The 23,528-nt window shown below is 45.0% G+C and overlaps 1 protein-coding gene across 1 annotated transcript in view; it reads right to left on the bottom strand.

Annotated features, from left to right (window-relative positions):
- Positions 1-19,021: 19,021 nt before the first annotated feature.
- The window catches only part of LOC138672439 (oocyte zinc finger protein XlCOF8.4-like), a 33,308-nt gene continuing 28,801 nt past the window's right edge, over positions 19,022-23,528 (bottom strand). The window contains exon 7 of the mRNA XM_069760412.1: positions 19,022-21,121. Within this exon, the coding sequence (XP_069616513.1) occupies positions 20,265-21,121 (857 nt within the window). The 3' untranslated portion in view covers positions 19,022-20,264. The remainder of the gene's footprint in view (positions 21,122-23,528) is intronic.

Here is a 23,528-nt window from a genome sequence, read left to right as displayed (position 1 = left end):
CTGAACTGTAAGAAACCGGCAGTGGAAATGGGATTTACATACAGAAAAGCTAAATGAAAGCCATCACTAACACATAAACAGAAAAAAAAAACAAGGTTACAATGGGCTAAGGAAAAGCAATCGTGGTCTGTGGATGACTGGATGAAAGTCATATTCAGTGATGAATCGCGAATCTGCATTGGGCAAGGTGGTGATGCTGGAACTTTTGTTTGGTGCAGTTCCAATGAGATTTATAAAGATGACTGCCTGAAGAGAACATGCAAATTTCCACAGTCATTGATGATATGGGGCCGCATGTCAGGTAAAGGCACTGGGGAGATGGCTGCCATTACATCTTCAATAAATGCACAAGTTTATGTTGATATTTTGGACACTTTTCTTATCCCATCAATTAAATGGATGTTTGGGGATGATGAAATCATTTTTCAAGATGATAATGCATCCTGCCCTAGAGCAAAAACCGTGAAAACATTCCTGGAAAAAAGACTCATAGGGTCAATGTCATGGCTGCAAATAGTCCGGATCTCAATCCAACTGAAAATCTTTGGTGGAAGTTGGAGAAAATGGTCGATGACAAGAATCCAACCTGCAAAGCTGATCAGCGACAGCAACCAGAGAAAGATGGAGCCGGATTGATGAAGAGTCCTGTGTGACACTCATTAAGTCCAGGCCTCAGAGACGGCAAGCTGTTAGAAAAGCCAGAGGTGGTGCAACAAAATACTAGTGATGTGTTGGAGTTTTTTTTTGTTTGTTTGTTTTTCATGATTCCATAATTTTTCCCCTATGCTTGTTCTAAAAAAGTAACCATTACTGACTACCACATTGTTTGCTCTTGATTTCTTTTAGTGTTTCTTAAAGCCAGAAAGTTGCCATTTGGAATGACTGTAGTTTTGTGCCATGTCTGTGATATTTTTTTCTACAAAATTAAACACCTGAATGAACATCGTCCAAGGCCGGTGATTCCATCATTTTTGCCAGGGGTTGTAGATTTGTTCTGCCCACACTAGATTTAAGTACTTAGTGTACCAGTGGGATAGTAGAGTAGACTGTCGGTCCACCGTAGGAGGGTCGTGGAGACTGGTATTTGTAGAATGTTATTAGTCCACCGTGGATAGTCCCGATGATCCAGTGTTTATGAGCAGCCAGTAATGGACAGGGTGCACATCACTCTCCCATGTAGCCGATCATCCCATACGCAGTGGATACACGCACCGCCATATCTGCATAATTACATTACACTGGGGAACAATTTGAAAAAAATTTCTGTTGAGTTAGGTTTTTGAGCTGATTTATACTAAAATTGGCATGCTGATTCCAAAAATGTAGTCAGTTTTTTTCTAGCACGTCAAGTTTTTCCTCCACAACTTACCTGCCAGAGAAGCACAATTGCACTGATATCTGTAATAAGACTTATCTGATTACAATTCGACTCATATAGAGCTACGTGGCAACTTGTAAGAGTAGTCACAACTGAGACAGTGTGGTGAGAGGTGTGTGCAGCTCCCAATACCTCATAATTATCAATATCTTTACACAAAAAATTTATCATAGTAGGAATAAATAGGATTTGTGATAGCTTTTCTCTTTACATTGGGCGCTTAGTTGTAATTTATATATCTTTTATGATTTTTTTTCTTTGTTAGTTTTCAAAGCTTGTAGCTTTCCATCTCAGTGTTTTATTTACATATGTACATATTTCCTTTGTTTCAGATCATGTCTGCTTCTTATATATTTCATTTTTTGTTCATATTTGTACTATATAAAAAAAAGTCGTAGTTACTCACCGATAACGGTATTTCTCGGAGCCCATGACAGCACTACGGAGAGAGGGGATCCGCCCTTCAGGGACAGGAAACCTACAGATAAAAGGGCGGTACCTCTCCCTCGCATCAGTTGGTTTACAGAGCATCGGAGGACCTCCAGGTTAGTTTACAACAGAGAAAAAATCATATTACAACATTTCTTAAAAGAGGAACCCCGTGCCTATACTCAAACTATATACAGTATATAAATTATATGTAATTAAAGGTGCTCACCGCACACGTGATGGGAGGGAATAAGCGAGTGAGGTCATGGGCTCCGAGAAACACCGTTATCGGTGAGTAACTACGACTTTCTCGGTCTCCCATGACAGCACTACGGAGAGAATTGCAGAGACTAAGCTTAGGGAGGGACCACCGCCTCGAGAACCCTTCGTCCGAAGGTTAAGTCAGACACAGAGGCTAGATTTAATCTATAGTGTCTAAAAAAGGTCGATGGTGATGACCAGGTGGCCGCTTTACAGATTTGCTCTATTGATACCTCTGACCTCTCAGCCCATGAGGTAGCTACTGCTCTTGTGGAATGTGCTCTTATACCATCTGGGATCTCATTCCCCGAGGATGAATATGCCAGGACTATCGCCTCCTTTATCCACCTCGCCAATGTACCCTTGGATGCCCGGAATCCTTTTCTGGGACCCTGAAAACAGACAAACAGAGAGCCTTCCTTCCTATACTCTCTGGTGGAATCTAAATATTGGATTAGGCACCTTCTGACGTCTAGATTATGGAAGTTCTGCTCTTTCTCATTTTTTGGGTTTGGACAAAAGGATGGCAGGGAGACTTCTTGTGACCTATGGAATTTTGATGCCACTTTTGGCAAATAGGCCGGGTCGGGTCTAAGAGTGACTCTATCATCTAATATTTTGGTGAAGGGTGGATTAGAGGATAAGGCTTGAATGTCACTTATTCTGCGTGCGGATGTTAACGCTACCAAGAGAATGGTTTTAAGTGATAGAGTTTTAATGGAAATCGTCTCTATGGGTTCGAATGGAGGACCCGTTAACGCCGAGAGGACTAAATTTAAGTCCCATGAGGGCACTTTCTGAGCGACTAATGGCTTTGATCTTGTCACCGCCTTAACAAATCTAATTATCCATGGGTTGGCCGCAATATTATGGTTATAGAGTGCTCCTAGAGCTGCTATTTGTACTTTAAGAGTACTAACCGACAACCCCTGTTCCAGACCTTTTTGTAGGAACTCCAGTATTTTAGGAATTGAGGGCCCATCTTGGACTTTTACTTTGGAGACGGACAGAAATTTTTTCCATGTTTTCCCATATATTCTAGTAGTGATGGGTTTTCTACTTTTTAACAACGTGGTAACTAAATTATCCGAGAAACCTCTTTCTTTTAATAGTCTCCGTTCAAAAACCAGGCTGTCAAATGTAAGTTCGATTCCTGTGGGTGGAAGATCGGCCCTTGATGTAGAAGGTCTGGTATATTCGGCAGGACCCATGGGTCCGAGACCGAAAGCATCCTCAGCCAGGAGAACCACGTCCTTTTTGGCCAGAACGGGGCTATGAGGATCATTTTAGTTTTGTCCTCTCTGACTTTCCGAATGACTGCCGGGATCAGAATAGTTGGAGGAAAGGCATACGTTAATTTTTGGGTCCACGGAATCATAAAGGCATCTAGAGCCTGTGGATTCCCTACCGGGTTCAGTGAGCAGAATTTGTTCACTTTTTTGTTTTTGTGATTGGCGAATAGATCTATTGTCGGTGCTCCCCACATTTTTGTGATCTGATCGTAGATGGATTGGTTTAGAGACCATTCGCCTTGTTTTAACTGAGACCGACTCAGGTAATCTGCTCTCTCGTTGTTTGAACCCTGAATGTGTAGCGCAGAGAGGGATAGTAGATTTTCTTCCGCTAGGTTGAAAATTTTGGCTGAAGAACTCATGAGTGCCCGAGACCTTGTTCCTCCCTGGTGGTTTATATACGCTACAGTCACTTTGTTGTCCGAAAAGATTCGGACATGATGTCCCCGAATATAGGTCAGAAAAGAAAGAAGAGCTTGAAGTACTGCCCAAAGTTCTTTTTGGTTTGAGGATGCTGATAGTTCCTGGACTGACCAGGTTCCCTGAGCCACTCTGTCTCCCATGTGAGCCCCCCACCCTGTGGGACTCGCATCGGTTGTTATCACCCGGGATATTTGTGTCACCCAAGGAACTCCCTTTGATAAGTTTTGGGTTTCCCCCCACCAACGAAGGGAATGAATAACTGAGGAATTCAGGGTGATTTGACCTTCCAAGTTGTCCTTTAGTATTGACTGCCATTCGAGTACGTGCCACTGAAGTTCTCTTGTGTGGAACTGTGCGAGGGGTATCGCTGGTAGGCATGAGGACAGAGAGCCTAGTAGCGACATTGCTCTCCTTAGAGTCATGGAAGGATGGTGAAAAGTTCGCGTTATTATAGCTAATATGCTGTCTTTTTTGGGGTTTGGAAGCCGACATTCTTGGACTCGGGAGTCTAATGTCAGACCTAGGAACTCCTGTACTTGACAGGGTTCCAACTTTGATTTTTTTAAGTTTATGAGCCACCCCAAGTCCGTCAAGATAGTCATTACCCGGTCCCTCTGTTCTTTGCAACTTTGGGCCGAGTTGCTTACGATGAGAAAGTCGTCTAGGTAAGGGACTATTAATATATTTTGTTCCCTTATGTGGGCCATCATTTCCGCTATTACCTTCGTGAATATTCGAGGGGCTATAGAGATTCCGAACGGAAGAGCTCTGTACTGAAAAAATCTTAATTGTCCTTTTATGGGAACTGCCAATCTCAGGAATTTTTGAGACTGATTGTGGATGGGCACATGATAATATGCATCGGTTAGGTCTATCACGACCATGTAGCAATTCGGAAACAGGATTTTTATGGTGGACTTTATTGTTTCCATTTTGAATTTGTAATTTTTTACGTATTTGTTCAGGTTTTTTAGATTTATAATGGTCCGAAAGGACCCGTCGGGTTTTGGTACTAAAAAAAGAGGGGAGAAAAACCCTTCTCCTACTTCCTGAGGAGGGATTTCTTGAATTACAGATTTTTGCAGTAGGGAAATGATTTCTTTCTCTAAAGCTGCTTGTTCTGCCACTGAAGATCTTATTTTCGTTTCTATGTACTTCCGGGGAGGAAAAGAAATAAAATCTATTTTTAGACCGTACTGTATGATGTTTAGAATCCAGGTGTTGTTGGATATTTTCTCCCAGGCGGGAAGGAATGATGTGAGTCTTCCCCCCACCGTAGGCACAATGTCATTTGGCGGGTTTTTTGTCACGAGAGGTGTTGCCAAAGAGGTAACCTCTATCCCTTCTCCTGCCTTCTTCCCATTTATTCTGCTCCCTGGGGGGTCTGCGGCGGAAAAATCTCCGATTCCGAAAGGACTGCCTGAATGGGGCTGGGCCCAAATTTGGAAACCCTTTCTTTTTGTCTCCTGCTTTTTGGAGAATGTCATCCAGGGTCTCTCCAAACAGAAAATTTCCTTCACACGGAATAGAACATAGCTTCAGCTTTGTCTGGAGATCCCCAGGCCAGCTTTTGAGCCATAAGGTTCTTCTGGCTGCGTTGGAGAGAGCAGCGGCCTTAGATGTTAACCGTACGGAGTCTGCCGAGGAGTCTGCCAGGAATGCTGCTGCTGCTCTGATTGCAGGGATAGAATCCAGTAATTTATTCCTGGGTAGCCCGTCTCTAATTTGACTCTCTAATTGATCAACCCACACCATCAGAGATCTGGAGGTGCAGGTAGCCGCAACAGTAGGCCTCAAGCTACCCCCAGCCGACTCCCATGCCCCTTTAAGAAATGTGTCTGCTTTTTTATCTAAAGGGTCTCTGAAGGTACCCATGTCCTCGAACGGGAGCGCAAATTTTTTCGAGGCTTTTGCCACCGCTACATCCAACTTTGGTGCCTTATCCCAGGAAGTGGATGCGTCATCTTCGAAGGGATACTTTCTTTTAAGCGAGGGTACTGAAGAGTTTCTCCTATCAGGTTTTTCCCATTCTTTTTTAATTAGGGATTGGACATTGGGATTTAAAGGAAAGGTTTTCCGTTTTTTTTGTCCCAAGCCACCAAACATAACATCTTGGGCTGTTTTGTCAGGTTTAGGCTCCTCCACCCCCATAGTAGCCCTAACAGCTCTTACTAAGGCATCCACTTCCTCGAGAGGAAAACAATGTCAGCCTGAATCTTCCTCGGAGGAGGATAGGGAGGAGTCAGAATCGTCCGAATCTGCGTCATCAGATGAGGATTGGACAGAGTGGGATTGTACTGTTTCTTTTACTTTATCTTTTCCTTTTTTGGAGGAAGATACAGCATTCTGAACCTCAGATCTAATAATATTTTTTAGCTCTGATGCAAAGTCGGGAGTCTCCTCACATAGCACACGCTGGATACAGGATTTACATAGCTTTTTGTCCCAGGCTACTGGTAAAGCTTTGTCACAGATGGGGCAGGATTTGTTTTTCCTTTTCTCCAGCTTCTTCTTTCCCTATTAAGGGAGAAGAGGGAGCCCTGTTATAATACATTCACGAAGATCACTCACCATTCGGACGTGCAGGCAGGTACCGGTTCTGGAGGGGGCCCTGGGTCTGGAATGGAAGGTTCCCGAGGAGGTGAACTAGTCTTCGCAGCAGACCTGCTGCGCTGTGTAGAACGGCTGCTAGACCCACTCCTAGCGCTCTTAGGGTCTGTCTTGTGGTGCTGCTGCCTAGGCTGCAGCTCCTGTGGATCGCTGTCCTCCATGATTTACAGGGAGATGGTGCGACAACTGTGTGTGCACCATCTCCCTATTTGTATTTGGCGCCACCTCCGGCGTTCCCCCGCACTACCGGTCCTGCGTCACGTCCAGGGAGAAGAGAAGCTACCGCGCATGCGCGCGGCGATGACCCGGAAGTCCTGCCGCATTTCCGGAGCGGCGGCCATCTTAGTACACCCGGAGCGTGCGCTTGTCGGCACAGAAGCTCCGGGTGATCCAGCGCCCCTTCCTCCCTCAGAGTCGGCGGCGTTCTCCCTCCGCTCACCCTGAAGAACCCCTCGGTTCCAGCGGTGGCGGCTTCGGGAGCCGGACAAGCCGCGGCAGGAGCCTCCTCGCTGCCGGTACTCGACCGCCCGGTCCCGGTCCATCGGTCTTCATACAGGTACCACCGGAAAGAGGTTCCCTGTTCAGGGACAGGAAACCAACTGATGCGAGGGAGAGGTACCGCCCTTTTATCTGTAGGTTTCCTGTCCCTGAAGGGCGGATCCCCTCTCTCCGTAGTGCTGTCATGGGAGACCGAGAAACAACACTTTTTAGGTACAGTAGTTTACATATTTTTGAGAAGACAAAAATCCTATAGTTCAAAAACTTGACGTGATAGAGAAAAACTGAGATCATTTCTGGATTCAGCATCCAAAAATTAGTTAAGAACAGTTGTCTGACCTGACTCCTAAAAAATTGTGTTCCCCAGTGTTATCCGTCCATTTCAACTCAAACGTGTTTATTCCTTTAACTGTATTTAGCCTGGTGATTACTTTTTCACTTTTTCATTTTAAGCTAATTAGCGCACAAGCAGGACATTCGCACAGAGCCTGTTCAATCGCCTGCCGCTTTTCCCGTCCTTCCTTTTGGTGGAGCGCCAGTCTATAGATTTTTTATATAGGTTTTAATCTTTGCTGTGTGATTCGGTTGAAGTTCTTAAAGTTTTCAATGCAAATTAAATATTAAATGATCAAATATTTAATGAATATTCATTTAAGTTTATCCAAAGGTTGTGATGTAGAACATGATGTTTATTTTTTGTCCAACCAACGTCATTTTATTTTTGGGAATAAGAATAACATTTCTTTAAATAACATCAATGTTTATGAAAATAACACTTTACTACAAGCATCCATTAGGTTGGGAAGATTTGTAAACTTGTGAAATAAAATCTGTCTGAAAATCTGTGAGAATCTAAAGGCCCCTTCACACATAACGATATTGTTAACGATATCGTTGCTTTTTGTGACGTAGCAACGATATCGTTAATGAAATCGTTCTGTGTGTCAGCGACCAACGATCAGGCCCCTGCTGGGAGATCGTTGGTCGCTGAACAAAGTCCAGAACTTTATTTCGTCGCTGGACTCCCTGGAGACATCGCTGGATCGGCGTGTGTGACACCGATCCAGCGATGTCTTCACTGGTAACCAGGGTAAACATCGGGTAACTAAGCGCAGGGCCGCGCTTAGTAACCCGATCTTTACCCTGGTTACCATGCTAAAAGTAAAAAAAAACAAACAGTACATACTTACCTACAGCTGTCTGTCCTCCAGCGCTGTGCTCTGCACTCCTCCTGTACTGGCTGTGAGCGTCGGTCAGCCGGAAAGCACAGCGGTGACGTCACCGCTCTGCTTTCCGGCCGCTGTGCTCACACAGACAGTACAGGAGGAGTGCAGAGCACAGCGCTGGAGGACAGACAGCTGTAGGTAAGTATGTACTGTTTGTTTTTTTTTACTTTTAGGATGGTAACCAGGGTAAACATCGTGTTACTAAGCGCGGCCCTGCGCTTAGTTACCCGATGTTTACCCTGGTTACCGGCATCGTTGGTCGCTGGAGAGCGGTCTGTGTGACAGCTCTCCAGCGACCAAACAGCGACGCTGCAGCGATCCGGATCGTTGTCGGTATCGCTGCAGCGTCGCTTAATGTGAAGGGGCCTTAATGGCCAAGATGTGTCACGTACAAGGCTGAGTGGCAGCTTGAAGACAATCTATCATGGAAACATGAGCAGTGTGCGACCAGGTCTCCTGTGCAGGATAGTCAGGATAATCCAAGGCCGCGCCCAGCACGGATTGTTTGCTAGATGTAAATATACAGTGTACAACCTGATCTGCAATATGAGCATGGCATCATTTACAGCTGAGAAAAGATGGATTCTATGCAAACAGCACAAAGCCGTCCTCTAGAATCTAGATGATGGAATCATACTGCTCTCGGACTACACTGAGAACCTGCTGACAGATTTCTACAAGTCTCCTTCAATATTACAGGTGAGTGCAGGATGGCAGCCTGGATCAGGAGACTCGGGAGATGGAGGAGATTGACATTGAGGAAAGACACGTGCAACCACGCAGGTTTGATCATGTCAGAGTGACATACAAGAAATACCAGAACACATCAGGGATAACGCTGGGAGGAATGTTAACCCCTTAGAGCCTTGTCACATGACTTAGGATAATAGCCAAACCAGAATCTCAATTTGCAGACACTGTGTTTCGGTGTACTGCCCCTCATCAGTGCAAAGCGAAGATCTGGTTTGGCTGTGTGAGAGGCGTCCGACCGATATCCAAGAAGTATCGTTTCTCCTTGTGGAGATTGACATGCTAAGCATGCCGAGATGAGGAGACTTAAAGCCGCAATGCAGTACCCCAAAACACAGTGTCTGTAAATTGTGATTCTGGTTTGGCTATTATCCTAAGTCATGTGACAAGGCTCGGTAAAGGGTCGACATTGACTTGTAGGATCGCTACCTTCCAACATGTGGCACTAGAGATCTAGCTCTCTTCTCTCCGCAGGGAGAAATTATACTTCTTGGATTTTTTCTGTTAGTAAGTTATAAGGGTTAAAAGTTGACCAACGATTTCTCATTTTTCCAACAAAATTTACAAAACCATTTTTTTAGGGACCACCTCACATTTGAAGTGACTGTGAGGGGTCCATATGATAGAATATATCCAAAAGTGACACCATTCTAAAAACTGCACCCCTCAAGGGGCGCAAAAACACATTCAAGAAGTTTATTAACTTTTCCAATGCTTCACAGAAACAAGCAATGTGGAAAGAAAAATGAACATTTAACTTTTTTTTTCCCAAAAATGCATTTTTAGCTCCGGCATCAGAGACTCAGCGGCAGAAGGTAAGGAGACAGACCCTGCCCCGGTAGCCGAGAACACCCTTATAGGACCCTTTGATGCTCCGACACCCCCACCAACCGGCCAGGTATACAGGCACGTTGATTGGGAGCAGTCCTCTGGTATTGTACACTCCTCCACAGTCCCGCTGCAGCCGACAAGAGAGTTCCAGGAAGTGAGTGGGGAATGGGTGAGAGCACTCCGGCACCGATCTGATAGGGTTCCCCAGGGAGGTCCAGACTGAAGGACAGCATTTGGAGGTCATCAGTAAGGAACAATATTGCTGTCAGCAAATGCTCAAATGGGAGCAGGAGGACAGAGAGCTGGACCTCCGGCGCAGAGCCATAGTGGGAACAGATCAGCTTTTCGTCTAAGGCTACTTTCACACTAGCGTTTTTTTTCAATACGTCGCAATGCGTCGTTTAGGGGAAAAAACGCATCCTGCAAAGTTGTCTACAGGATGCGTTTTTGCCCCATAGACTAACATTAGCGACGCATTGACACACGTCGCAACCGTCATGCGACGGTTGCGCCGTGTTGTGGCGGACCGCCGGGAGCAAAAAACGTTACATGTAACGTTTTTTGCTGCCGACGGTCCACTTTTACTGACCGCGCATGCGTGGCCGGAACTCCACCCCCACCTCCCCGCACCTCACAATGGGGCAGCGGATGCGCTGGAAAAATGCATCCGCTACCCCCGTTGTGCGGCGCATTCACTGCTAGTGTCGGAACATCGGCCCAACGCACTGCGACGGGCCGAGTCCGACGCTAGTGTGAAAGTAGCCTTACCAGGAATAAGACTAAACTCCCCGCAAGGAGACTGCAATGTCCAGGTACTACCGTGGAAGCAGCAAGATTAGTACAGATATGGAAGTATGACTGTAAAAAGTTAAATTAACCTGGCAAGGTTTCGGTTTAAAAAGTTAGTTCGTTTAAAGGGACACTGAAACCATGGACATTGAATGGTCCACAAACTATCCATTGTACATAGCACTTCTTAAGGTGCTTCCAACTGGTTTTACATGAAGCCACTGAAGATACTGTTGTTATTTGCACTACAAGTTATTGCCTTAATATGACCGACAACAAAAACCCGTTTGGCGTAGCCAAAGAAGCGGCCCAGAGAGACCACTTAACCTAGCAGCACGCCCCAGCCTACGTTGGGGGTTTAGAACGGGTCCTCCATGCTGCTGTTGTTGGTGAAAGAGATCTCCAGCCGTGACCCTTCTGATATCGGCGGTAGCTCACTGCATCCCCTGGCATTAGGACAGGACCTTTGCTGTCGCCACTCAGGCAGGACTCCACCTCCTCTCGGGTGATGTGGTCCCTTATTGCCGACCCGATCTCCTGGACAAAACCCTTTCCTCTCTGGGGCTGGTAGACAATTACCACTCCCCATTTTGGTAGGGACCCATCCAGCAGCTCACCGCGGGCCTCCCGCTCCACGTCTCTGGCATATTCTGCTATCAGATGCTTCCGATAGTCTCCCCAGGGGACAGGACCAAGATCCCACTCACGCGATCCCGAGACGGATGATGAGGACTCCGGGGCCCCGTCAGTCATGTTGAAGGTCGGGTCCAGGGTCGACGGAACACCGACTCCCAACCGGTCGGGTCACCGAGCTCTCCCACAGGTGGGGGCTCCGCCAGCACCACGCCACTCCTCCGGGGTTGCCGCCAGATCTGGTGCAGGCAGCGGAGGCTCCGCGGACAGCTCCCAGGGCTCGATCTTCTCCAACGGCGGCATGCCGGTATAATCCTCCAGTGATGGGGATCTAGGCAGGGCCATCCTCTTTCGTAGGCCTTCTCTGCTCTCCAGCTCCACTCCATCTGAGTCATAGTTTCGTTTCTTCGGTCTCCGCCCGCCATACAGAATTAGGAGGCGGACCTCAGCTGCTGACGGACACATCCTCAAGACACAGAAATATTTTGACTGGGCGGCCATTACTTTTCGCGCTTCTCAGTTCTTTCACGCCCACAACTCCACGCCCTTCTTCTTCTCCTGCGATCCTCGTGGCGCAATAATGGCAGCGGTTTTGGCGGGAATCTTCGCAGCAATTAGCAATGCACAGTCCTTGCAATAAATCACAGTTCAAGCACAATTCCAACACAATTCCAAGGCACACATGACCTGATTCTTCAGGCTTAAGTACAATCCTGTTCGTGATGCCAAGTTGGAGCGCCCCCAGACGCAGGGCCGCGGGTTACTCTGTACTGGTTCTCTCTGTCTCGGTTCTGGGATCGTCACGGTGGCTGGACCCGGTCCGTGACCCTGCTATGGGGCGTCCAATGAAAGGGGTGATGAAAGTCGGTCGAAGTTTCATGACGCCACCTGTGGTATTCGGTCAGGATGACCGACGCTGCTCGGGGTTCACTGGGGTGATGTTATGGCAGCTAGATGGTATACCTTCCCACAGGTGAAGTATATCCCCAGGGCTTCCCAGTAGTGTAGGTGGTGATGATGTGAGGTGCAGGTAATAACGAGGACACAGGGTTGCAGTCTCTTTACCTTTTACTGAAGGCTTCGGGATCCACAATCCGGAGCACTGCTAACAGGGCTGGCTGAGTCCGGCCGGTCCAAAGGCACATCCAGAGTTCCCTTTGCAGGTGGAAATCAGTGCCTACCACTAGCGCCTGTGTGCTGTATTTCTTCCCTGCTGAGCATTCAGGATAGTCCTCACAACTCTCTTATCAGTTATTTCTCTCTCTCTCTCTTCGTCCCCCAAGTTTATCTGGATAGGACGCACCAGTTTGACGGGAAGGCTCGGAGCTATTCTGGGACCCTAGAGACGCCCCTCTCCATGCTTGCCCCCTATGTCTTTGTAGGTGATGTATGGTAGACAGCCAACCTATAATCAACTGTCCTGCCACTTTCTGAAGTAATGCTTGGAGTCAGTTGTTCCGGCTACGCGCATCAGTAGGATGTTGCCGTTCTCGGGGCACGACTCCTACTGGCTCTCCTCTGTGCTTTGATCTCGTTTCTCACTTCTCCACAATATCCTTCTCCTCGTATCCTTCTTTAGGATGCCGCCGCAAGGTAGTGCAGGCGCGGCTCCGTCGCTTTCTACTCTTTCTGCTAGGTACCTGCTAGGAACCCACCCCTGACAGGTCCTCCCAGGAGCTCTCCCAGGCTGCGTTCTGTTCTAACTTCCTATCCAACCCCCAGTTTAACCAGTGTGAGGAGTGGCCTAATACATAGTGCCTTTTGCTCCCCCTAGTGGCCGGAGTGTGAAGTGTAATGTGTGACTGTGATACCTGGTCAGGTGAACTCCTTTAGTGCAATCAGACATAACATCACTCCCATTAGTGGCAAAGCGACATTACTGCAATGACCAGGACTCTGGGGCACTGCACCTGCAGTTCTTATTACCAGGACGAAAATGTAGCTCAAAGTCAAAACGGGCAAAGAATAAAGACCACCTGGCTTGGCGAGGATTAATTCTTTGCGCAGAGCGGATATATTCCAGATTTTTGTGGTCAGCGTAGATTTTGATAGGATGAACGGCTCCCTCCAATAGATAACTCCATTCCTCCAGCGCCAATTTTATGGCCAATAGTTCCTTGTCACCAATGGCGTAATTCCTCTCTGAGAAGGTGAAGATCTTGGAAAAAAAACCACAAGTAGCCAGTTGTCCGGAAGAAGACCTTTGGGAAAGTACCGCACCAGCACCAATGGCAGAAGCGTCAACCTCAAGAATGAAGGGCTTGTTGACCTCAGGCCGACGGAGTACAGGAGCGGAGACAAAGGCTTGTTTTAGAGAGCGAAAAGCATCTTCAGCCTCGGAAGACCAGATGTGAGGGTTGGACCCCTTGCGAGTCAAAGCAGAAATTGAGTCAACCAGAGTGGAGAAATGTGGGATAAACTGCTGGTAGTAACTTGTGAACCCGAGGAAGCGTTAGACAGCTTTTACTCCCTGAGGACGTGGCCAGTTAAGCACAGCAGACTCTTTTTCCGGGTCCATTTGCAAGCCAGAGTCAGAAATGATATAGCCAAGAAATGGTAACGAAGACTGCTCAAAAACGCACTTCTCGAGTTTGGCATAAAGACGATTCTCTCTAAGACGAGACAGCACTTGGCGGACATCCCTTCTGTGGGAAGCAAGATCTGAGGAGAACACCAAAATGTCGTCTAAACATACCACCACACAGGAGTAGGGTAGATCGCGGTAAAACATCATTCACAAACTCCTGGAACACCGCTGGAGCATTACACAACCCGAAAGGCATGACTCGAGTGGTTTTCCTTTCGTCTCCAGAAAGAATACGGATAAGGTTGTACGGTCCGCGAAGATCCAATTTCGTGAAGACACGACCTCACCTAAGATGACCAAACAACTCCGGAATAAGAGGTAGCGGATACTTATTCTTTATCATGAGATTGTTAAGGCCTCGGTAGTGAATAGATGGACGAAGAGAGCCCTCCTTTTGACGAAAAAAAACCCTGCACCAGCTGGAGAGGAGGACTTGCGAATAAAGCCTCTGGCTAAATTCCCCCGAACATATTCAGACATAGCTTGCGTCTCGGTGGGAGACAAGGGATAAATTCGGCCTCTGGGTGGTGTAGAGCCTGGAACAAGATCGATTGGGCAGTCATATGGACGATGCGGTGGCAAGATCTCTGCTTCTTTCTTGTCGAAGACATCCAAGAAGGACCAATAGGAGGAAGGTAAACTGGAGGACACCGGATTAGGACGAGAAGAATTCTTTGGCAGAACTGGCCGCAGACAGTTACTCTGACAAAACAGTTCCCAACGCAGAATATCCCCAGACCGCTAGTCAAGATATGGTTCGTGAGTCCTCAACCAAGGAAGTCCAAGAAGAATAGTGTGGGACAACGAAGGCACCACACAAAACACTATCTTCTCCCGATGCAGGACTCCTATTTGAAGTTCCAGCTCTTCAGTAACCAAAGTAACGAACTCCCGCAGATGTTGGTCGTCGCCGAGGAGTCTCCAGAGACCTGACCGGAATCCGAAGTCTCCTAACCGCCTCGAGTTGAATGAAATTCCTAGCCGCCCCAGAATCTATATAAGCTAAATCAGAAAAAGTTTAGAACCCAGATGCAAAAGAACAGAAAGAGTCAGCGGTTGAGAGGATTCAGGGACACCTAGGGAGACCTCTCTTACCTGTCCTAGGTAGAGGCGTTTCCCAGCCTTAAGGGACAGGAACGCAGAAGATGAGCTGCACTGCCACAATAGAAACAGAGACCTTGGGCAAGTCTCTCCTTTCGACGCTGCTCCATCGGTTTGAGTCAATCCACCTGCATGGGAGAGAAGTAGAAGAAGACAACACCGGACAAGGACGGGAAGGACTCAGAGTAGCCAAAGGAAGACGAGGAACTCTCCGCTCTCTAGCAGACTCACGAGTATGCTCCTGGAAGCGTAGGTCTATGTGGGTTGCTAGAGATATAAGATCCTCCAAGGAAGTCGGAGTATCCCGGCCCGCCAATTCGTCCTTAATTCGAGACGACAGCCCTCGCCAGAAAGCTCCCACCAAAGCCTCATTATTCCATCCTAATTCGGATGAAAGCGTGCAAAACCGAATGACATACTGACCCACGGAGAGGGCCCCCTGGTGAAGGTTAAAAAGAGACTCGGTGATAGAAGCCAAACGACCCGGTTCATCGAATACTTTACGAAAAATATCTAAAAAGATGGAGAGTTGAGAAACAATAGGGTCATCAGCTGGCATTGGTTCAAAAACCCTCTACATAACTTAGGATCCCCACTGTAACGAGGAGGTTTAGCCAAGCGAGGCGACGGATGAGCCGCAGCCTGAGAAGGAACAGGAGTGGAAGACTGAAGGGCACGAAGATGATCATCCACAGATGCAATGAAATTTAGGATGTGGGCTTGAGTGTCGCGCAGCTGAGCAAGCTCCTGTTGGAGGCCTGCCAGCTGCAGAGCACTTCCAGGATCGGAAACCTGCAGAGACGAGACTCCATGGATTTCAAAAAGGACATAATCCTTGATTGATTCTCCCGAAAGAACAGTATCTCCTCTTGGGTAGGAGATGGGATACCAGCGGGGTCCATGGCCTGATTGTACTGTCAGATGTTTTGGATGTCCTAAAAGTGAATCCCCACAGTTTTAAGCGTACCCTAAAAACTCATTTGTTCAGACTGGCCTACCGCCTCAATGCATTAACCTAACGATCCCTGTGTGGCCTATTTATAAAAAAAACAAAAAAAAAACAATCAGGTTCCTTGCATCATGTTCTCATACACTTTATGCAGTTAGTATCCCTCTGTTTGTACTGCTACATACTTAGGCAGTTAACTGGTTCATGCAGCTTTACATGAACACCCGAGCCTTACACTATGGCCGGTCCGAATAACTAAAGCATTTGTTATCATCCACCTCTCGTGTCTCCCCTATTCCTCATAGTTTGTAGCTTGCGAGCAGGGCCCTCATTCCTCCTGGTATCTGTTTTGAACTGTATTTCTGTTATGCTGTAATGTCTATTGTCTGTACAAGTCCCGTCTATAATTTGTAAAGCGCTGTGGAATATGTTGGCGCTATATAAATAAAAAAATTATTATTATTATTAACCTGCAGGTGGAGTCAAATAGAGCAGCACCTAACGACTTCACCACATCACCTGAGGAAGGAAACTCAGAAGCCGCAGTACCACTCGTGACCACAGGAGGGAGCTTGATCACAGAATTCACAACACAGAACACTGTCCCCATCCCTTATGGGAAATATGCAAATGCATGTAGAAAAGCCGCGGAGACACATCACGTGTTTCTCAACACAAGCTATAAATAGCCAGGTCTTTCACCGGGAAGGAACAACCACGGGAAGGGCAGCATCCAAAAAGGAAAACCACCTATGCCAAGCATGGTATCCATCCACAGACAGCTGTTTCGGGGTATTTGCCCCTCATCAGTGTGGAGTAGGAAACTGGGTATTAGGAGCAGTGCCTAGTAAAAGGACTATAAACATAAGGATGAATGACCTCGGGGAGACCAAAACATCCAACACCGCGGAGACACCGTCACGTGTTTCTCAACGCAGTGATCCAGAACACTGCCCCCATTACTTATGGGAAATATGCAAATGCATGTAGAAAAGCCGCGGAGACACCATCACGTGTTTCTCAACGCAAGCTAGCTAGCGTTGAGAAACACGTGATGGTGTCTCCGCGGCTTTTCTACATGAAACACAGAGTGGACTGGATATGGCGGACACCCAGGACAGACTGAGTAAGGCGGAGACACAGGACGGGCAGGATATGGTGGAGACACTGGACAAGCAGGATATGGCGGATGCCCAGGACTGACAGGATAAGGTGTAGACACAAGACGGACAGAGTATCGCACTGGAGAGAACATAGCTCAGAGGGACCTGGGTCAAGTGAGGACAAATCACCATCAGGCAAGGAGCAGAGGAAGGAGATACCTTAAATAGACCGAGTGCTGCAGAACTTCCGGGTTGAGATCCTCCAGAGTCATAGGGAGGAGGAACGGAGTGTCTGCAGAGCAGAGGAAGGAAGTACCCGTGCACAGAAGGAGTTGGAGAGAGGAGTGCGCACACACACCCGACAGGAGCCAGGGACCGGCAAGACAGGAGGAGTAGAGACCGGAAGGTGCGCGCACACCGCAGGAGCGCGCCAGGTTGGGTATGTCGGCAAACAGAAAGGTAAATGGCAGGCGCGGCAGCAGGAGCGGTGGCAGATGCGGCAGCGCGTAGAGGCGCCGTGACAATCACTTCTTTTAAAGTTTGAGAAACGATGTTCCAAAATTTTTGATGTGACAAGACCATGAGATATGGAGGTACGAGCCTCTCTGCTTTCCACATCTCCAACACACATCTGGTGTAGTAGGAAACCATTTATGGAGGAGGAGAGGTGTCGTGTATCAGTGGGTTATTATTTTTAGCTCTAACACAATGTGAAGGGCCATATGAGGATTTGTAAATAAGATTAGTTTGTGTTAAAAATGCTTATTTTCTATATTTATTCAGGACTCTTTACCAGATGCGATACTCTAAAGAAAATGTCATGACATTCATCATAAAAAATGTAGTGGTATATTGGATTGTCCACCAAAAAAAATCATTGCAGCAAAACGTAAAATAGGTGAAAGAGATAGTCCATAGTAAAGTTTGTTCCCCATCTTTCCTGAGATTCTGAATGGTAAATGGCATCTGTCTCTGTCATGAAGTATGGTAGAAGACATCAAGAAGCACATGTCCATCTTTTCTGAAGTCTATGTGCCATGTGTGAAGTCCACAGGGAGTGAAGAACCCCCCAAGTGTCAGCCCCTCCCTCCTGTGAGTCGTAGATATATATGTCCCATAGAGCACGTGTTCTCTCTATAAAGTGTTAACTTATACTCTGAGCTAAATATACAGGAATAGCACATGTAATGTCAGCTAAATCTTCCAAGAAGCTCAGTACAGAATTGAGTGTAATAATAAGTCAATAATCAATAATTAATATTTAACAATTTGAGCGTTAGTGAAATAATGGCCTAAGTCCTTTTCCCATTTCAACAAAAAAGCTCTTTTCGTAGGTAAATCTCTTGTAAGCAGAGGGCTAAATGTTGTTGAGCAAACTTTAAATGCCCTTGAACATGCTTTTTGTTCAGCAATGCAGTCTTGCATGGTGACCATGCGTACAGGCCAGGAAGGTTAAGTGCTTACTTATAATTTCTTTGAAACAATTATACCTGCTGATTCCAAGTCTTTCTGTATCTCTCCTCAGGTAATCCTTGGCTCTTGGACAATTTTTTGGATAATTATTTTCACTACTCTGTCTGAAATTTTCTGAAACCTGGTCATGGCCTGTTTATGGTGGGGTTAAGTTCTTTCAACTAATGGATTATTGTGGCAACAGTACTCACTGGAACCTTCAGTCATTTGGAAATTCTTCTGTAACCAATACCATCAGTATGTTTTTAACAATAAGGTTGCAAAGGTCTTAAGACAGCTGACTGTTTTTTGCCCATCACAAGCTTCTTGTGTAGCATTCTAGTGAAAATTTAATGTAAATACCACCTTTAGAAATTTAATTATGGTAACTAGAAAATTGGTGAGAAGTTTAATACTTATTTCACCTGCTTTATAACAATGTGAAATAATGACTGCTCATTGAATATTGCTTTTAGGATTAAAGGCATTAGTAACTGCATATATTTTTAATTCTAAAATACAGAATTTTTCAGACCCCAAGACACACCTAACTATAAAATGCATCCAAAGTGTAGATTGCAGGAAGTAGGAAAAACATTTTGTTCTACTAATTAACTCTTCCATGATGGTGTACAGCAGAGGGGTAAGTACTACAAATTTAAATGCATGAGGATAGAATAGCAAAGTAATAACTCTATTGTTAGTGTTTCTCTACAATCATGTGTTTTATTCACATATAGCTTCACATAATGAACATTAATGAACACTCCACAGTGCACACAACACTGCTGCATGAACAGTAAGTGCACCCAGCTCTGCTACATATGCACATTTATATACACAAACAGCTCTATTATATACGCACATTTCCACACACACACAGCTCTGCTACATACGCACATTTTCACACACACGCAGCTCTGCTACATACGCACATGTATGTACATTATCTCATTTGGAAGTTTGTTCCAGATCATGTGACCTTGAGCTATTAGGGTGGAAGGTCCTTTACCTGCTCACTCAGGACGGGCAGCCTCTGTGCAGGTCCCAGTACCTTCCTTCCTCTCCTGCTCTGCATCAGTTAGGTAAGTGTGGGGCTGGAGGAGAGAGCAGTTCTCAGTGATCAGGAAGGACAATGTCTTAACATTCTCCTATGTCACAAAAATCTGCCTCCAGTCATTAAGACGTACTCACTCAAGTTGTAAAGTAATTTCCCTTTCTCATTTATTTGCACCGTTATATGTTTTTACACAATTTGTCAATAACATTGTTTCTCCCCATCTGAGTTCATATTGATGGTCAACAAAATACGATTTTCCAGAAATTCATTTTTCATACTCTTAAGTAGGATAATGACTTCTCCTTGTGTTGGATTTTTGATGATTAAAGTGGTTATCCTCCAATTGGACCACCCCTTCTCATTCCTCATGTTTAGTCCTGTTAAAATAAAAGCAATCATACAAACCTACCATGCCGCTGCCATTCTAGGGGGTGTCACCACTTGCATTCCCAGGGCTCATGAGAAGTTGTTACGATACTTGAGCCTTGCGCCCAATCGGCGCTGACGTCACTGTCTCCACCTTCAGACAAATTTAACATCAAGAGGAAGGCAGCTGCAACCCTGGCTTACTGTTGAAGGTTAAAATGTCCGAAGATGGGAACAGTAAAGCCGGCGCTGATTTGGTGTTGGCCTCGTGTGGTGAATCAACCTCACGTAAGCCCTGGGAATGTGGGCTTCAACACCACTGGAATGGCACCAGCACGGAAGGCAAGTATGAATGTTTTTATTTTAACGAGTCCAAACAAGAGGAATAACAAGGGGTGGTCTTAGTACTGGACAAGCACTTTAAGAAGATACAATTTACGGTTTAAACAATTCCAACATTCTGAACATGAAAAAGACTTCTCACTCTGATGTTAAGAGTTGATTTATGAGAAAACCATTTCTCAAGTTAAAAACATGAAAAAGGCTTCCCACTTGCGTGAATTCTATGGTGACCAAGTAGAGATGATTTCTGTGCAAAACATTTCCCACATTCTGAACATGAAAAGGGCTTCTCCCCGGTATGGGTTCTCTGGTGGTTATCAAGATGCTCTTTCCGGTTGAAACATTTCCCACAATCTGAACATAAAAAAGGCTTTTCCCCTGTGTGAATTCTTTGGTGATTACGAAGGGTTGATTTCTGTACAAAACATTTCCCACATTCTGAACATGAAAAAGGCTTCTCTCCTGTGTGGGTTCTCTGGTGGATATCAAGATGTGCTTTCTGGTAAAAACATTTTCCACATTCTGAACATGAAAAAGGCTTCTCTCCTGTGTGAATTCTCTGGTGATTAAAAAAAGCAGATTTATGCTTAAAACATTTCCCACATTCTGAACATGAAAAAGGCTTGTTCCCTGTGTGTGTTCTCTGGTGCTTAACAAGAACTGATTTATGGTTAAAACATTTACCACACATGGAACAAGAAAATATATTCTCTGTTGTATGAATTTTTTGATGCTTAAGAAAAGACTTTTCCAGGGGAACACTATTTCTATATTCTGAACATGAAAATGACTTCTTTGGATTAAGAGCAGTTCGTTTTTTAATGTTTATTTTGTGACTTTGTTTTTCCTCAGTTGTCGGTAATGAGTCAGAAGACAGGACCTGATTCATAGGATCAGATGACAGATCTCTGCAGTGAAGAGATGATGACATATGTGGAGTAATGACAGTCACTTCAGTTGTATCCTGTGGGATCTTAAGATCGTCTGATGTAAAAATTGACAATGTCCACTGTCCCTCTGATCTCCTGGTACAGTCATCTGCTAAGAATGAAAACAATTATTTTAGAACAAAATATCCTTGAATTTCATATTTTTTAAAATGTCTGCTTAAACTGTCCGTTAAAATGGCAAGTTATGTAAAAAAAAAATCATTCTTATAATTGAACCAGTAGAGCGCGATGTTCAACTGTTCATTCTGTCTCACAAATATGGAATAAAAAGCCACCAAACAATGTTATGTAGGTGAATATAATACCAATAAAAACTTGTACTCATTTCACAAAAACCAAGTCCCCCTCTGGTCCATCATCTGTCAGTAGATAAACTGAGGTTTCCACATTATTAGTGGCTCAAAGACTCTGGAAAACCAACATGGCGTCCAAAAACCAATCCAGCAATATCCGCTCTCCCAAAGTCAACTCTCCCCCTCACTTCTGAGCCTTGAAGTGTGCACAAACCACACTTAGCATCCATGGATTTGGCATTACTATGGTGAGAAGAACCCACTTAGTTTACAGTGTGTGTCTCCTGGAGTACAGTCTGGACACTATGTGTTTGGTAATATAATGGCAGATTTGCAATTTTCACTCTCCAACATCCACTGCGTGATAATTTCTGGAAAGTGGCAATGGAATAAAAATAGTCACTACTCCTATAGATTAATTCACTGAGGGTTAAAATTTCCAAAATGGAGTCAGTTTATGGGGATTTCTACTGCCCTGTTTTTTTGCCATTTTGTCATATATGGGCTTCTGCAAATGGTGTGTCCCATCTTCTTTGGGATCTGCCCCTGCAACGACTTCTTCTGTAACGAAGCACCGCCTTATTCATTCTGCAGATGGGGAAGATGGTGGACACTTTTGAACCAGATGCTCTGGGTAGTGCAGGCTCTGTCCCGCCACTAAGATTAGGGTGCCTGGAACCAGGGTGGATTTGATTTAAATCTAACTGATTTAAATCACGATTTAAATCATGATTTAAATCACTAGTCAGTAAGGCTTGATTTAAATCAGTGGTTTAAATCAAAGTTTCTACCTAAACTAGTTCTTGCTACTTTAACATGCAAGTAGATGAAGATTTTTAGAATCACTTTTTATATTACTTTTTTTCTCCCCAGTTTAATGGGTTAATCATTCATATTTGGACACCACTGTTCTGTTGTACTTAGGAAGGAGAAAAACAATTTAAATAGATTTATTCAACTGAAACAATAACAACATTACAGCATAAGTTATTTGCTTAAACAAACATCCATGTTTGTTAACTAATTTGGCTAAACAAAATATATATATATTTTAAGAAACTTAGACTGTCAGCCCAGCCGACACATGAAAAACTTAAATACTACTGTCCCTGCTGTCCTCTGTAGCTCACTTGTCGTCATCTTCATCATCATCTTCTTCTTTGTTCCTATTCATAATCTGGAAAAGAAAAACAAGCTTTCCTGCTTTATTGGGTCCCAACCGATTTCTCAATTTAGAATGAATGAGTCCAAAGGAAGAGAATATTCTTTCAACGCCTGCAGAAGAAGCTACTGCTGTTAAAAGTGAAATCATTACTTGAACAGTCTCTAAATCCAAGCGCTTAAGTGACTTCCACCAGTTTACTGGTGTGACCTTCCTTAAAATATCTTCAGCAAACATATATTTCTTCAATGGTTCCCACTTAGCTCTGAGGTTTATTATAGTTGGCATTAAAGATGGATGATTGCTGGATACCCATGTCATAGCTAACTCCTCTTCCTCAGCACTTAGGTTTTGACCCTGATATTGGATATTGACAATATTTGCCAAAAAATGAGCTGGAGTCAGTGCTTGTCCCATTCGTTTGCTTACTGCTTGCAATTTAATTCTGTCCATGTGTAGTTCTGTTTTTAAGTGTTCACTCAGTTCCTTCCAAATTTCAACAGCATCCGCAATAAAACAGCTATTTTTCTGTATTTTGTTTAAAGCTTGAGAGATGGGTTTCAGGAAGCTCAGCATATGTTCAACATTTCTCTTAAGCCCAATGTTGAGGATTTTGGCCGTGACAGTGCCATCTATTTTATCTCGATTTTCTTCACAAAGTGTCATCAGAATAGGCCAGTTTTTGATATACTGCTCAAAACAGTCCACCACAGAGTTCCATCTAACATCTTGTGGGAGCGTTAGCTTGGGTCCACCCATCCTTTTCAGAGCTGCTGCAGCAAAATGATTATTACGGAAGTATTTAGCAATTTCAACAACATTAGCCTTTATTTCTGGAACATTTAAGTCTTTGGCTAAGAGGTGCAGCAAATGAGCACTGCAACCATATGTTATTAGCAGCTTTGTATTCCCTCCCTGCTCTTCTAAATCTCTTCTCATCTTGGATACGTTTGCAGCATTGTCAGTGACCAAACTGCGTACTAGACATTTGAATTTTTGTTCACATGTCGTTATAGCTTTTACTGCCACTTCTTGTAAGTATG

This window comes from Ranitomeya imitator, chromosome 3 (genome assembly GCF_032444005.1).
Source record: "Ranitomeya imitator isolate aRanImi1 chromosome 3, aRanImi1.pri, whole genome shotgun sequence".
NCBI lineage: Eukaryota > Metazoa > Chordata > Amphibia > Anura > Dendrobatidae > Ranitomeya > Ranitomeya imitator.
The sequence above is the reverse complement of the archived record's forward strand: the minus strand, read 5'-3'. Positions and strand labels throughout refer to the sequence as shown.